General features: G+C 47.8%; 1 protein-coding gene across 3 annotated transcripts in view; it reads right to left on the bottom strand.

The window, feature by feature from the left end:
* Positions 1–14,684, bottom strand: part of TACC3 (transforming acidic coiled-coil containing protein 3) — a 41,418-nt gene that overhangs the window by 4,870 nt on the left and 21,864 nt on the right. For all 3 annotated transcript variants that reach the window (XM_077280198.1, XM_077280199.1, XM_077280200.1), the window contains exons 5-11: positions 14,542–14,602; positions 2,218–2,407; positions 2,070–2,128; positions 1,833–1,957; positions 1,651–1,759; positions 686–832; positions 405–481 (exon numbers count right to left, since the gene is read on the bottom strand). In XM_077280198.1, the coding sequence (XP_077136313.1) occupies positions 405–481; positions 686–832; positions 1,651–1,759; positions 1,833–1,957; positions 2,070–2,128; positions 2,218–2,407; positions 14,542–14,602 (768 nt within the window). The remainder of the gene's footprint in view (positions 1–404; positions 482–685; positions 833–1,650; positions 1,760–1,832; positions 1,958–2,069; positions 2,129–2,217; positions 2,408–14,541; positions 14,603–14,684) is intronic.

Genomic DNA, 14,684 nt, shown 5'->3' on the forward strand with positions numbered 1-14,684 from the left:
CAGCAGTGGAGCTCAGGCTGTCGACCATTTAGCTGCTGCTGTCAGTCAGCAACAATTACATAGAATGCTGGCAGGTGAGCGCAACGGCTCACGATCGCCCCGATCCCTTGTGATGCACTTACAGGGCACCAATGAGTTATCATGGAGATGGAATCATGCTGAAGACCCTCATAGTCGCCATCTTGGTACTCCTGTGAAGCCAAGCCACAGGCTGCACTCTATAGAAGACCATGATTTCTGCTCTGCATCTAGATTATGTACATTTGTTTTATTTCCATAAGGGATTTGTACCCGATTGCTTGTAACATGTATTTATTTCATAAAATGGTGCAAAGCTGCTGAACATGTGTATAAAGCGCCAAGCTTGACGAATCAGGCCCTTTGGCTTCTTCTCCTAAACTTACCCCATTTCTAAATATTCCAAGTAAAGTTTCTTATGTTTATTCTTCCATTCCACAACTTCTAAGTCTTTCGCTTGAACCTAAATCCATGAAAAAAAATTTAAAAAAAAAAAAAAAAAAGTCAGAAATGAAGGGGGAAAAAAAAAAAAAAAAAAATTTGCAGCAAGCGACCCCAGAAATCTGACTTTTGCATTGCCCGTATTAAAGCCCAGCAGGACCCAGGTGTGTGGTCCAGAAATGGGACCTGGCTGCATTTTCTCCATAAATCAGGGGCAGTCACTCACCTCCAGCCTGACTTGCTCTATAGCGCCATCCATGTCCATCTGGCTGTATTTCAGCACTTCCACGATTGCCCCCACATCAGATGGCAGCAGGAAGAGCTCTGGGGGTGGCACAATGTTTGTGGTGTCTGGAATTAAGGGAGCGTTGTCCTGTGGAGTAAGAAGACTGTCCTGAGCCGGCTGTGGAGTGTAACCGGACACCATTGTGGAGCGGCTGCTGCCTAAACAAGTGCACGCTGCTATAGTGACAGGAGGCGACTGCTGCACCCAGAGGGAAGCCTCGCTGCAGGTACACGGACTGAGGATGTAGGCAGGGTCACTGCTTGCTTCCTGTGCTGGCAGGCAGTGTGCGGCACATCGGAGCTCCAGCAAGTGCCTGGGAACGGCTTTCATGGGCAGTTTTGTGAGCAGTGACTGTTGCCGCCTCTAGGACTGAAAGCCAGCGGCTCCCGGGAGGAAAGATGATAATTTTCTCCCAGTAGCTGCACTTTTAGTAAAGAGGTCAGGAAGGTAATTTACCTGCAGGTTAGAGTTTTTTCCCCTAAAGTGACAGATTTGGATATTGAGTAGCCATCCTTAGGCTCTCAGGTCGGGTAGGGCACAGACACCCAGCACCTCCACCGATCAGCAGTTTTCAGCTCTGGATTAAGACTACACGGAGCTGAACAGCACAGCTCCATATACTGTAGTAGCCGTTCCCAGGTACGGCTCAGATCACATTCACGGTACCCAGAAATGACCACTTCCCAATGTATGGAGCTGTGGTGGGACGTCAGACCCTATCCCACCGGATATTGAGCTGGCCCGTAGACAGGTCATCAATAGCAAACCTAGAAATACCTTTAATGTCCAAGAGGAGAACACTTTAAAGTCTACAATAAACTTGATTAACAGGATCGGCGCTGGCGTAACTTGCTGGCAGGCACTAAAAAAAAAAACGCAGAACATTTTTGCAAAGTGTTACTCACAGAGATGGTGAAGGTCCCCAGGAGATCGAGTCCTTTAGGCTTTTCCTCATTTTCAAGGCACAGATTCACCGGAAACGAAGGTTCAGGAAAAGATCCGAAGAGCTCGGTCCTGAAAGGGTAGAGTAGCGTTACGCGACGGCCTCACCTTACAGACGATGGGCACCGTATGGCGCGTCCCTTACCCGCTCCTCAGCGGCACATCGCTCACTACGGCCGTGCCGGCAGCCGCAGACTTCTTGGGCGACTCTCTGAGCAGGGGGTCGAATTTCAGGTAGAGGGATTGCTTTCGGAGAGCAGATTCTTTGAACTACAAAAGACCAGGATGGGAGGAGGATTTTTTAGTAAATTCCATATGTCAGGACCGGCAGGTCGTAAATAATTCACAGACAATGGGAACAGAGAAGTGACAGGAGACTTACTGAAGTGGAGCCGAAGTTCTCCAAATAGTCAATTTCTATCGGTTGGCAAAAGCTTTCCACTGTAAGAGAAGGTAGACGACAGCGGTTACTCCGAGACGTCAACCAAACCAAAAACGTTCATCTCGACAGAACAACCAGCGCTCCTTACACTCGGTGGCGGGCTTGAAGTCAAACTCATCCGCGGACGTGAAGTCCATCTGAAGGGCGGCACCAAAATCTGAGTCCACTAATCCTACGTTAGGGGGCAGCGCATTATATTCTGGGGTCGCAAGAGTCTCGGGGGGTTTGTCTTCAGTCTGTGTAGCAGCCGGCTCCCCAGCCGCCATCTTCACATCAACCTGAGGAGACAACATGGGAAAACTTTAGGACACAGTTATAAGGTTACCAGCAGAGAACCCCACCAGGGGACTGCTCCACACTGGGTGCTTTCATGACCAGGGTGATTTCTCATTTGTTTTCCTTGTTTCCTACCATTGTAGTAGAGTTGTTTTTTTTTTTTGCATGGTATGAGTTGAACCATAAAATGATCTCAGCAGTAAACATGTAGTAGTATTACTATTATTTAGTTTTTAATTATTTTTATTTTTAATAAAAATAATATTATTTATTATTTTTATTATTACTTAATTATTATTAATTATTTTTATTATCATTCCGAATAGGTTTATTTTTTAACCCCTTAAGCCCCGAGGGTGGTTTGCACGTTAATGACCGGGCCAATTTTTACAATTCTGACCACTGTCCCTTTATGAGGTTATAACTCTGGAACGCTTCAAAGGATCTTGGCGATTCTGACACTGTTTTCTCGTGACATATTGTACTTCATGATAGTGGTAACATTTCTTCGATATAACTTGCGTTTGTGTGAAAAAAAACAAACGAATATTTGGTGAAAATTTTGAAAATTTCGCAATTTTCCAACTTTGAATTTTTATGCCCTTAAATCACAGACATATGTCACGCAAAATACTTAAGTAACATTTCCCACATGTCTACTTTACATCAGCACAATATTGGAACCAAAAAGTTTTTTTGTGACGGAGTTATAAGGGTTAAAAGTTGACCAGCAATTTCTCATTTTTACAACACCATTTTTTTTAAGGGACCACATCTCATTTGAAGTCATTTTGAGGGGTCTATATGATAGAAAATACCCAAGTGTGACACCATTCTAAAAACTGCACCCCTCAAGGTGCTCAAAACCATATTCAAGAAGTTTATTAACCCTTCAGGTGTTTCACAGGAATTTTTGGAATGTTTAAATAAAAATAAACATTTAACTTTTTTTCACACAAAATTTATTTCAGCTCCAATTTGTTTTATTTTACCAAGGGTAACAGGAGAAAATAGACCCCAAAATTTGTTGTCCAATTTGTCCTGAGTACGCTGATACCCCATATGTGGGGGTTAAACCACTGTTTGGGCGCATGGCAAAGCTCGGAAGGAAAGGAGCGCCATTTGACTTTTCAATGCAAAATTGACTGGAATTGAGATGGGACGCCATGTTGCATTTGGAGAGCCCCTGATGTGCCTAAACATTGAAACCCCCCACAAGTGACACTATTTTGGAAAGTAGACCCCCTAAGGATCTTATCTAGATGTGTGGTGAGCACTTTGACCCAACAAGTGCTTCACAGAAGTTTATAATGCAGAGCCGTAAAAATAAAAAATCATATTTTTTCACAAAAATTATCTTTTCGCCCCCATTTTTTTATTTCCCCAAGGGTAAGAGAAGAAATTAGACCACAAAAGTTGTTGTGCAATTTGTCCTGAGTACGCTGATACCCCATATGTGGGGGGGGAAACACTGTTTGGGCGCATGACAGAGCTCGGAAGGGAAGGAGCACCATTTGGAATGCAGACTTAAATGGATTGGTCTGCAGGCGTCACGTTGCATTTGCAGAGCCCCTGATGTACCCAAACAGTACAAACCCCCCACAAGTGACCCCATATTGGAAACTAGACCCCCCAAGGAACTTATCTAGATGTGTTGTGAGAACTTTGAACCCCCAAGTGTTTCACTACAGTTTACAACGCAGAGCCGTGAAAATAAAAAATCTTTTTTTTCCCACAAAACTTATTTTTTGGCCCCCAGTTTTGTATTTTCCCAAGGGTAGCAGGAGAAATTGGACCCAAAAAGATGATATCTAATTTGTCCTGAGTACGCTGATACCCCATATGTTGGGGTAAACCCCTGTTTGGGCACACGGGAGAGCTCTGAAGGGAAGGAGCACTGTTTTCCTTTTTCAACGCAGAATTGGCTGGAATTCAGATCGGATGCCATGTCCCGTTTGGAGAGCCCCTGATGTGCCTGGACAGTGGAAACCCCCCAATTATAACTGAAACCCTAATCCAAACACATCGCTAACCCTAATCCCAACCGTAACCCTAACCACTCCTCTAACCCAGACACACCCAACCCTATTCCCAACCGTAAATGTAATCCAAACCCTAACCCTAACCCTAGCCCTAACCCTAACTGTAGCCCTAACCCTAACCCTAGCGGGAAAATGGAAATAAATACATTTTTTTTATTTTTTTATTTTTCCCTAACTAAGGGGGTGATGAAGGGGGATTTTATTTACTTTTATAGCGGGTTTTTTAGCGGATTTTTATGATTGGCAGCCGTCACACACTGAAAGACGCTTTTCATTGCAAAAAATATTTTTTGCATTACCACATTTTGAGAGCTGTAATTTTTCCATATTTGAGTCCACAGAGTCATGTGAGGTCTTGTTTTTTGCGGGACGAGTTGACGTTTTTATTGGTAACATTTTCGGACACGTGACATTTTTTGATCGCTTTTTATTCCGATTTTTGTGAGGCAGAGTGATCAAAAACCAGCTATTCATGAATTTCTTTTGGGGGAGGCGTTTATACCGTTCCGCGTTTGGTAAAATTGATAAAGCAGTTTTATTCGTCGGGTCAGTACGATTACAGTGATATCTCATTTATATCATTTTTTTATGTTTTAGCGCTTTTATACGATAAAAACTATTTTATAGAAAAAATAATTATTTTGGTATCGCTTTATTCTCAGGACTATAACTTTTATTTTTTTGCTTATGATGCTTTGTGGCGGCTCACATTTTGCGGGACAAGATGACATTTTCAGCGGTACCATGGTTATTTATATCCGTCTTTTTGATCGCGTGTTATTCCACTTTTTGTTTGGCGGTATGATAAAGCGTTGTTTTTTGGCTCGTTTTTTTTTCCTACGGTGTTCACTGAAGGGGTTAACTAGTGGGGCAGTTTTATAGGTTAGGTCGTTACGGACGCGGCGATACTAAATATGTGTACTTTTATTGTTTTTGTTTGTTTTTTTTAGATAAAGAAATGTATTTATGGGAATAATATTTTTTTTTTTCCTTTATTTAGGAATTTTTATTTTTTTTTTTTTTATTTTTTTTTTTACACATGGGGAAATTTTTTTTTTTTACTTTTTTACTTTGTCCCGGGGGGGACATCACAGATCGCCGATTTGACAGTGTGCACAGCACTCTGTCAAATCGGCGATCATACTTTCATCGGAGCAGGCTGCAGCTTTCATCTGCAGCCTGCTCCTGACCCGGAAGTCCTCCCTGAGTACATCACCTTGTACCGATCGTCTCAGGGAAGCCCGCAGGGAGCCCCCTCCCCGCGCGACGCTTCCCTGTACCGCCAGCACACCGCGATCATGTTTGATCGCGGTGTGCCGGGGGTTAATGTGCCGGGGGCGGTCCGTGACCGCTCCTGGCACATAGTGCCGGATGTCAGCTGCGATAGGCAGCTGACACCCGGCCGCGATCGGCCGTGCTCCCCCCGTGAGCGCGGCCGATCGCTATGACGTACTATCCCGTCACCGGGAATTAAGGCCCACCCCACCTCGACGGGATAGTACGTCAGATGGGATTAAGGGGTTAACTGGGTAAAACGGAGGCGATTCAGGTTCATTTTTTTATTTATTTACCTATTTTTAGGCTCCTTAAGGTATAAACCTGTGATCCATTGATTATTTGACATTCCATCTGTACACTACAATACCGGGGGGGGGGGGGGGGGGGGGGGGCTCTTCCAATCAATATCACTTAAACTGATGAATAATCAAAAAAAAAAAAAACCAAAAAAAAACCCCACACATAGGAAAGTTAGCTATTATACGGCAACATTTTCTACACCTAAATATGAACTCTACAAAATATGAGGTCAAAGTCCACCAACTAAAAACAAAGTTTATTGAAGTATATCAAAAAGTGGCAAGAAACATCCATAATAGTAATAAACTCAGACTCCGGTGACCAAGGAGCGAGGTCTGCACACATGATATAAGGAGGCACAGTATTCAGAAAGGTTACCAGTAATTCATATAATGGTTGTAATACTAAAAATGAGAAACTATTTTATGTGCATATCTATTCAGCCCTTTTGCAATGACGCCCCTAAAAACATGTGGTGGAAGCAATTACCTTCATAAGTCCCATGCTTAGTGACGGGATGTCCATCTGTGTGCAATCTAAGTGTCACATGGCTGTCAGTATACACACACACTTTTCTGACAGGCCGCAACACCATTAGCAAGAGGCGCCACTAACCAACCAACATGAAGGAAGAGGCACCACTAACCAAACACCATGAAGGAAGAGGCACCACTAACCAAACACCATGAAGGAAGAGGCACCACTAACCAAACACCATGAAAAGGCACCACTATCCAAAACACCATGAAGGTAGATGCACTACTAACCAAACACCATGAAGGAAGAGGCACCACTAACCAAACACCATGAAAAGGCACCACTATCCAAAACACCATGAAGGTAGAGGCACCACTATCCAAACACCATCAAGACCAAGGAGATCTCCAAACAAGTCAGGGACAAAGTTGTTAAGAACAAGTCAGGGTTGAGTTATATAAAAACATCCCAATGTCTGACGATCCCCAGGAGCACCATCAAATGGAAAGAATATGGTACCACAACAAACCTGTCAAAAAAGGGCCACCAAAACTCTCAGCCTGGACAAGGAGGACATTGATCAGAGGCAGCAGAGACCAAAAGGTAATCCTGAAGGAGCTGCAGAGTTCCCAAGCAGAGACTGGAGTATCTGTCCATACGACCACAATAAGCCTTACACTACATAGAGGTGGCCTTTATGGAAGAGTGGGCAGAAAAAAAAGCCTTCACTTACACGCAAATTGTAAAGCTCGTTTTGAGTTTGTCAAAAGATATATGGAAGACTCCCCCAAATGAGGAAGGTGATGCAGTTAGATCAGGCCAAAATTGAACTCTCGCCACTAAGGTAAATGATATGATTGGCCCCAGACACCGCTCATCACCCCCAAGAACAACATCCCTATAGTGAAACACGGTGGTAGCAGCCTCATGCTGTGGGGATGTTTTCTGACAGCAGGGTCAAGGAAAATGGTACGAGTCGACGGGAGGGTGGGGGAAGATGGATGGTGCAAAGTACAGGGATATTCTTGATCAAAACCTTTCAGTCTGACAGTGATTTGAGACTGGGACGGAGGTTCACCTTCCCAACAAGACAATGACCCAAAGCTTACTGGTAAAGCAACACTTGGGTGGTTTAAGGGGAAACGTGTAAATGTTTTGGAGTGGCCTAGTCACAGCCCAGATCTTAATCCATTGGAGAATCTGTGATCAGACTTGAAGATTGCTGTTCACCAGAGGAAACCATCTAACTTGAAGGAACTGGAGCTGTTTTGCATTGAGGAACGGGTAAAAATCCCAGTGGCAAGATGTGGAAAGCTCAGGCTTATCTAAAGCGACTTGCCGTTGTAATTGCCATAAAAGGAGGCTCTACAAAGTACTGACTTTAGGGTGTGAATACTTATGCACTCTGAAGTATTCAGTTATTTTGTTCCATTTGCTTCACACACACACAAAAAAAAAAAAAATATTCAGGTGTAGACAAGTTCTTTACATGAACTTATGCAACCCCTCAACAACAAAAAAAAAAAATTAAATAAAATTCCAGGTTGGGAGGTAGCAAAACATGGAAATGCCATTGGGTGAATACTTTTTGCAAGCTACTGTACACAGGACAATGTGAAATGGACACAAGTAATAGACAAGTAAGAAATTGCTATATGGACGGAGTGTGCAAAAACTATTAAACACTGAGAAACTGCCACAATTGACACACGTTTCGCATGGGCTACCTCAGGGGGGGGATGTTGCAGTGAATTGTACAATCGCCTATGAAGCCCCGTGTGTTGGGGGACGATGATCTATACAGAACAGTCTCGCCACTAAAGGGGTTGTCCAGGACGTTTCTAACTATGGTCCTAAAATTTAACAGACAGCTACCTGCCTGCTCTACGTGGCGCTGGCTCAGGAACGTCACCATTTGCTCCTGCTCTACATCAACACAGGAGCTTCTTCTGGGCTGCTCTGCTGGCTGCACGAGACTGCCGACATCATGCCGAGTGACAGCCAAGGTCCTGCAGTCAGGCACTGAGGGGCGGCTGTCCGTCAGCATGACATTAGCAGCCAGTAGAGTAGAAGAAGCCGCTGCTCGTCTGACCGCTCCTTGATGACAGATCGGTGCCATCAGATTAACAGCAGCATTTAAGTGGTCAAACAGTGGACAACCCTTTTAAACCATTGCTTAACCATTTAAATGCTGATGTTAATCTAATGGCAGTATTTAAAGAGGTTACACAGGACTATTTAATTTTTTTCTTTTTAAGACTCTCTCTCTCGTTAAAAATGAATGTTTGGGTGCAAAATATTTCTGCAATTGGTTTTCATTAAAACTTTTCCACGGTTTGGCTTTTATGGGTTTTGTTATTCTGCACCTCTCCGCTTGGATGTGGTCCGTGATCATAAATCAGCCAAGAGGAGTTCAGACAAAAGTTACCAAACTTCCCCTCAAACCATCATAGCACCCCCCCGACCGCTTCTGTTAACCCTTTCTACAGCCAGCAATAGAGAGCACAACACAGGCTATAAAAAGCAAACGGTGCTGAATTTTTAATGACCCAAAAAAAAAAAAAAAAAAAAAATTTAGCCCAAAATATATAAATTTTAAGTACTGTATATATTCGAGCATAAGCCAAGATTTTTAGCCCATTTTTTTAGGCTGAAAGTGCCCCCCCTCGGCTTATACTGGAGTCATTGTCCCAGGGGGTTGGCGGGGGAGGGGGAGCAGCAGGAGTCGGCGGCTGTCACATCATACTCACCTGGCACAGTCTCTGCACGTCCCTGCTTCTCAGATGGTCTCCAGCAGCTCTTCCCGTGTTCAGCGGTCACATGTTACCGCTCATTAAAGTAATGAATATGCACACGACTCCATTCCCATAGGCGTGGAGCGCATATTCATTACTTTAATGAGAGGTACCATGTGACCGCTCAGAACTGGAAGGAGCTGCCACCCCAGGACAGAGAAGCAGGGACGTGCACAGGCCGCGCCAGGAGGGTGAGCCATATGATAATCACCTGTCCCCGTTCAACCACCGCGCTCCGTCTTCCGTGTCCTCTGGCTGTGACGTTCAGGTCAGAAGGCGTGATGACATGGTTAGTGCGTGCCACCCTCTGCCTGAACAGTCACTGCAGAGAGACGGAAGACACAGCGGCGCGCGGCAGTGGAACAGTTGAATATCGCAAGTGCTTGGGGCCTGAGCCAGCGGCGACTCCGGCACCTGGCCCCCATAGCGCGCCGGTGACCCGCCTGCTCAGGACACCGTACCTGGCCCCCAGCAACAAGAGGTTAATATGTCTTTTTTTCCCTTTCTCTTAAATCGCAGCAGCATATGGGCATATTATTCTACTAGCTATTGAACCCGTTCTACGCCCGGGTGGCGAGCATTTATATTGGTATATGGTCTCCATCCTGGTATGTGCTGCTCCCATCTTGCGCCCCCATCCTGTCATGTGCTGCTCCACCGTGTCATGTGCTGCTCCATCCTGCGCCCCCATCCTGTCATGTGCTGCTCCACCGTGTCATGTGCTGCTCCATCCTGCGCCCCCATCCTGTCATGTGCTGCTCCACCGTGTCATGTGCTGCTCCATCCTGCGCCCCCATCCTGTCATGTGCTGCTCCACCGTGTCATGTGCTGCTCCATCCTGCGCCCCCATCCTGTCATGTGCTGCTCCACCGTGTCATGTGCTGCTCCATCCTGCGCCCCCATGCTGAGTGCGGGCGGCCGTGCTGAGTGCGGGCGGCCGTGCTGAGTGCGGGCGGCCGTGCTGAGTGCGGGCGGCCGTGCTGAGTGCGGGCGGCCGTGCTGAGTGCGGGCGGCCGTGCTGAGTGCGGGCGGCCGTGCTGAGTGCGGGCGGCCGTGCTGAGTGCGGGCGGCCGTGCTGAGTGCGGGCGGCCGTGCTGAGTGCGGGCGGCCGTGCTGAGTGCGGGCGGCCGTGCTGAGTGCGGGCGGCCGTGCTGAGTGCGGGCGGCCGTGCTGAGTGCGGGCGGCCGTGCTGAGTGCGGGCGGCCGTGCTGAGTGCGGGCGGCCGTGCTGAGTGCGGGCGGCCGTGCTGAGTGCGGGCGGCCGTGCTGAGTGCGGGCGGCCGTGCTGAGTGCGGGCGGCCGTGCTGAGTGCGGGCGGCCGTGCTGAGTGCGGGCGGCTGTGCGTGGCTGTAGGCGGCTGTGCGTGGCTGTAGGCGGCTGTGCGTGGCTGTAGGCGGCTGTAGGCGGCTGTGCGTGGCTGTAGGCGGCTGTGCTGGGTGCGTGGCTGTGGGCGGCTGTGCTGGGTGCGGTGGCTGTGCTGAGTGCGCGCGGCTGTGCGTGGCTGTGCTGGGTGCGGGCGGCTGTGGGCGGCTGTGCTGGGTGCGGCGGCTGTGGACGGCTGTGCTGGGTGCGGCGGCTGTGGACGGCTGTGCTGGGTGCGGCGGCTGTGGACGGCTGTGCTGGGTGCGGCGGCTGTGGACGGCTGTGCTGGGTGCGGCGGCTGTGCGTGGCTGTAGGCGGCTGTGCTGGGTGCGGCGGCTGTGCTGGGTGCGGTGGCTGTGGTGGGTGCGGCGGCTGTGGGTGGCTGTGCTGGGTGCGGCGGCTGTACTGGGTGCGGCAGCTGTGCGTGGCTGTGGGCGGCTGTGCTGGGTGCGGCGGCTGTGGACGGCTGTGCTGAGTGCAGCGGCTGTGCTGGGTGCGGCGGCTGTGCGTGGCTGTGCTGGGTGCGGCGGCTGTGCTGGGTGCGGCGGCTGTGCTGGGTGCGGCGGCTGTGCTGGGTGCGGCGGCTGTGCTGGGTGCGGCGGCTGTGCTGGGTGCGGCGGCTGTGCTGGGTGCGGCGGCTGTGCTGGGTGCGGCGGCTGTGCTGGGTGCGGCGGCTGTGCTGGGTGCGGCGGCTGTGCTGGGTGCGGCGGCTGTGCTGGGTGCGGCGGCTGTGCTGGGTGCGGCGGCTGTGCTGGGTGCGGCGGCTGTGCTGGGTGCGGCGGCTGTGCTGGGTGCGGCGGCTGTGCTGGGTGCGGCGGCTGTGCTGGGTGCGGCGGCTGTGCTGGGTGCGGCGGCTGTGGGCGGCTGTGCTGGGTGCGGCGGCTGTGGGCGGCTGTGCTGGGTGCGGCGGCTGTGGGCGGCTGTGCTGGGTGCGGCGGCTGTGGGCGGCTGTGCTGGGTGCGGTGGCTGTGGTGAGTGCGGCGGCTGTGGGCGGCTGTGCGTAAGTGGCGTAAGTAACAAATAGCTGTGGCATGAAGTGCCACAGCCTCATGGCACAGCAATTTGTTACTTGCGGAGGGTGAGTATACTTACCTGTCCCGTTCCACCGACGCCATTCCGGGCCATGAATATCCCCCTGCTCCCGGATTCGGCGCCTGCGCAGTCCGCGCTTTCCGGCGCCATTTTCTTGAAGACACATTGCAGTGTGTCTTCAAGAAAATGGCGCCGGAAAGCGCAGACTGCGCAGGCGCCGATTCCAGGAGCAGGGGGATATTCATGGCCCGGAATGGCGTCGGTGGAACGGGACAGGTAAGTATACTCACCCTCCGCCTCCTGGCTCGTCCCTGTTTCTCTGTTGGAGATCGCGGTGTGCGTTCAGCGCTTACACATACCGCGATCTCCTAGGAGCGTCGCTCTGTGGGGTCCAGACTGCGCCAGCGCTTGCGCAGTCTATAAAGGCTTCGGACAGAGTGACGCTCCCAGCGTTATATTATAGATGGAGCATCTTATGGGGCCATTATTAACCCCTTTCTGACCTCAGACGGGATTGTACGTCCCGAGGTCAGAACCCCCGCTTTGATGCAGGCTCCGGCGGTGAGCCCGCATCAATGCCAGGACATGTCAGCTGTTTTGAACAGCTGACATGTGCCCGCAATAGCGGCAGGTGAAATCGCGATTCACCCGCCGCTATTAACTAGTTAAATGCCGTTGTCAAACGCAGACAGTGGCATTTAACCGGTGCTTCCGGCCATCCGGCTGGAAATGAGCGCATCGCTGACCCCCGTCACATGATTGGGGTTGGCAATGCATCAGGATGGTAACCATAGAGGTCCTTGAGACCTCTATGGTTACTGATCCCGGCCTGCTGTGAGCGCCACCCTGTGGTCGGAACTCCGCACACCTGCAATTCAGCTACATAGCAGCAATCTGATGATCGCTGCTATGTAGCAGAGCCGATCGAGTTGTGCCAGCTTCTAGCCTCCCATGGCAAAAGTAAAAAAAAAAAATATATATAAATAAAATAAATATATATATATATATATATATATATATATATATATATATATATATATATATATATAAAAAAATTATATAAAAAGTTTCTCACACCCCTTTCAAAATAAAAGAAAAAAAAAAAGAAAAAATCAAACCTACACATATTTGGTATCGCCGCATTCAGAATCGCCCGATCTATCAATAAAAAGAAGCATTAACCTGATCGCTAAACGGAGTAGCGAGAAAAAAATTTGAAACGCCAGAATTACATTCTTTTGGTCGCCGCGACATTGCATTAAAATGCAATAACGGGCGATTAAAAGAACGTATCTGCACCGAAATGGTATCATTATTATTATTAAGCCCTCACCCAACCCCAGATCACGAATAATGGAGACGCTAAAGGTAACAGAAAATGGCGCAATTTTTTTTTTTTTTTTTTTACAAACTTTGAATTTTTTTTCACCACTTAGATAAAAAATAACCTAGACATGTTCGGGTCTATGAACTCGTAATGACCTGGAGAATCATAATGCAGGTCAGTTTTAGCATTTAGTGAACCTAGCAAAAAAGCCAAACAAAAAACAAGTGTGGGATTGCACTTTTTTTTGCAATTTCACCTCACTTGAAATTTTTTTCCTGTTTTCTAGTACACGACATGGTAAAACTAAAGAGGTCGTTCAAAAGTACAACTTGTCCCGCAAAAAATAAGCCCTCACATGGCCATATTGACGGAAAAAAAAAAAAAAAAAAAAAAGTTATGGCTCTGGGAAGAAGGGGAGCGAAAAACGAACACGGAAAGACGGAAAATCGCAAGGTCATGAAGGGGTTAACCTTCGTGAAGAATTATATAGGGCATATTATTCTATGGTGCTTCTTTTGGGGCCATCATTAACCTTTGTGCAGCATTATATGGGGCATATCTTAATATGGAGCATCTTATGGGGCCATCATGAACTGTATGGAGCATTATATGGGGCTCCTGATTCAATATGGATATTCAAAGACACTTCTCCTACTGATGTCTCAGTTTTACTTTTATTGGTATCTATTTTTATTTTTGAAATTTACCGTGGCTGCTGCATTTCCCACCCTAGGTTTATACTCGAGTCATTAAGTTTTTCCATTTTTTTGTGGCAAAATTAGGGGTCTCTGCTTATACTCTATTATATACGGTAGTAAAAAAAAACAAAAAAAAAAAACCCCAAGGTCTGTGCATAAGATTTCTGAAATCGCAGACTTTGCTGGTACCATAAAATGCAGCTGAAAATTTGCATTAAAAAGTTCGCATTTTAAGTGTGAACTTAATTACCACTAATGTTCACACATCACTAGGACCACTACCCGATCCCAGGAATCAGCCATTGTCCCTAAGTAAAGCTGGTGTTACCCTTTGCTGGGTTGAGCTTGAAATCAGCCTCCTTCCCCCTCTTGCAGCTGATCATGTAATTCCTTCTAGCTCTGTAGTACAAGACTTCTCAGCCTTGACATACTATAGAGACCCTGCTCCAGTCATGACAAGCAGGTCTTTCAGCAGCGGCTGTTCTGAGGCGAGAGTGCTCATTTGGAAGCTCTTTGCATTAGAGTTTAGAAGTGCAGCTAGTCGGACGGCTGTATCTGACCGGCCTCATGTTGATGATCTGAACTGTCAATCTTCAGGAGCGCACTGCCACCTAACAAGCATGAAGCTGGCAGGCAATGGAGCAATGCGCTCAGGAAGAAAGAATAAACAAATCAACTTGATATTAGTCGATTGGCCGCAGCGGTCACACAAATAAGATTTTGTTACTTCCAGTATGTGCATGGGCCATGAGTGAAGGCAATGAAGCAGCAAGGATTTAACAAGGTGAAGTCATTGTTAGATGAAGTAGAAATGAAGACTTCTCACCTTGTTCTCCTGTGTGACGTCTCCAGTCTTCTCTTCAGCTGCACCCGGCTCCTCGACAGTTCTACAATACAGAAGCAGAAATTACTAGAGAGGTTTCCCATGACATCTTCTGCTTGAACCCTGAAGACCATAGAGTCAAGATC

This window comes from Ranitomeya variabilis, chromosome 1, assembly GCF_051348905.1.
Source record: "Ranitomeya variabilis isolate aRanVar5 chromosome 1, aRanVar5.hap1, whole genome shotgun sequence".
Classification (NCBI taxonomy): domain Eukaryota; kingdom Metazoa; phylum Chordata; class Amphibia; order Anura; family Dendrobatidae; genus Ranitomeya; species Ranitomeya variabilis.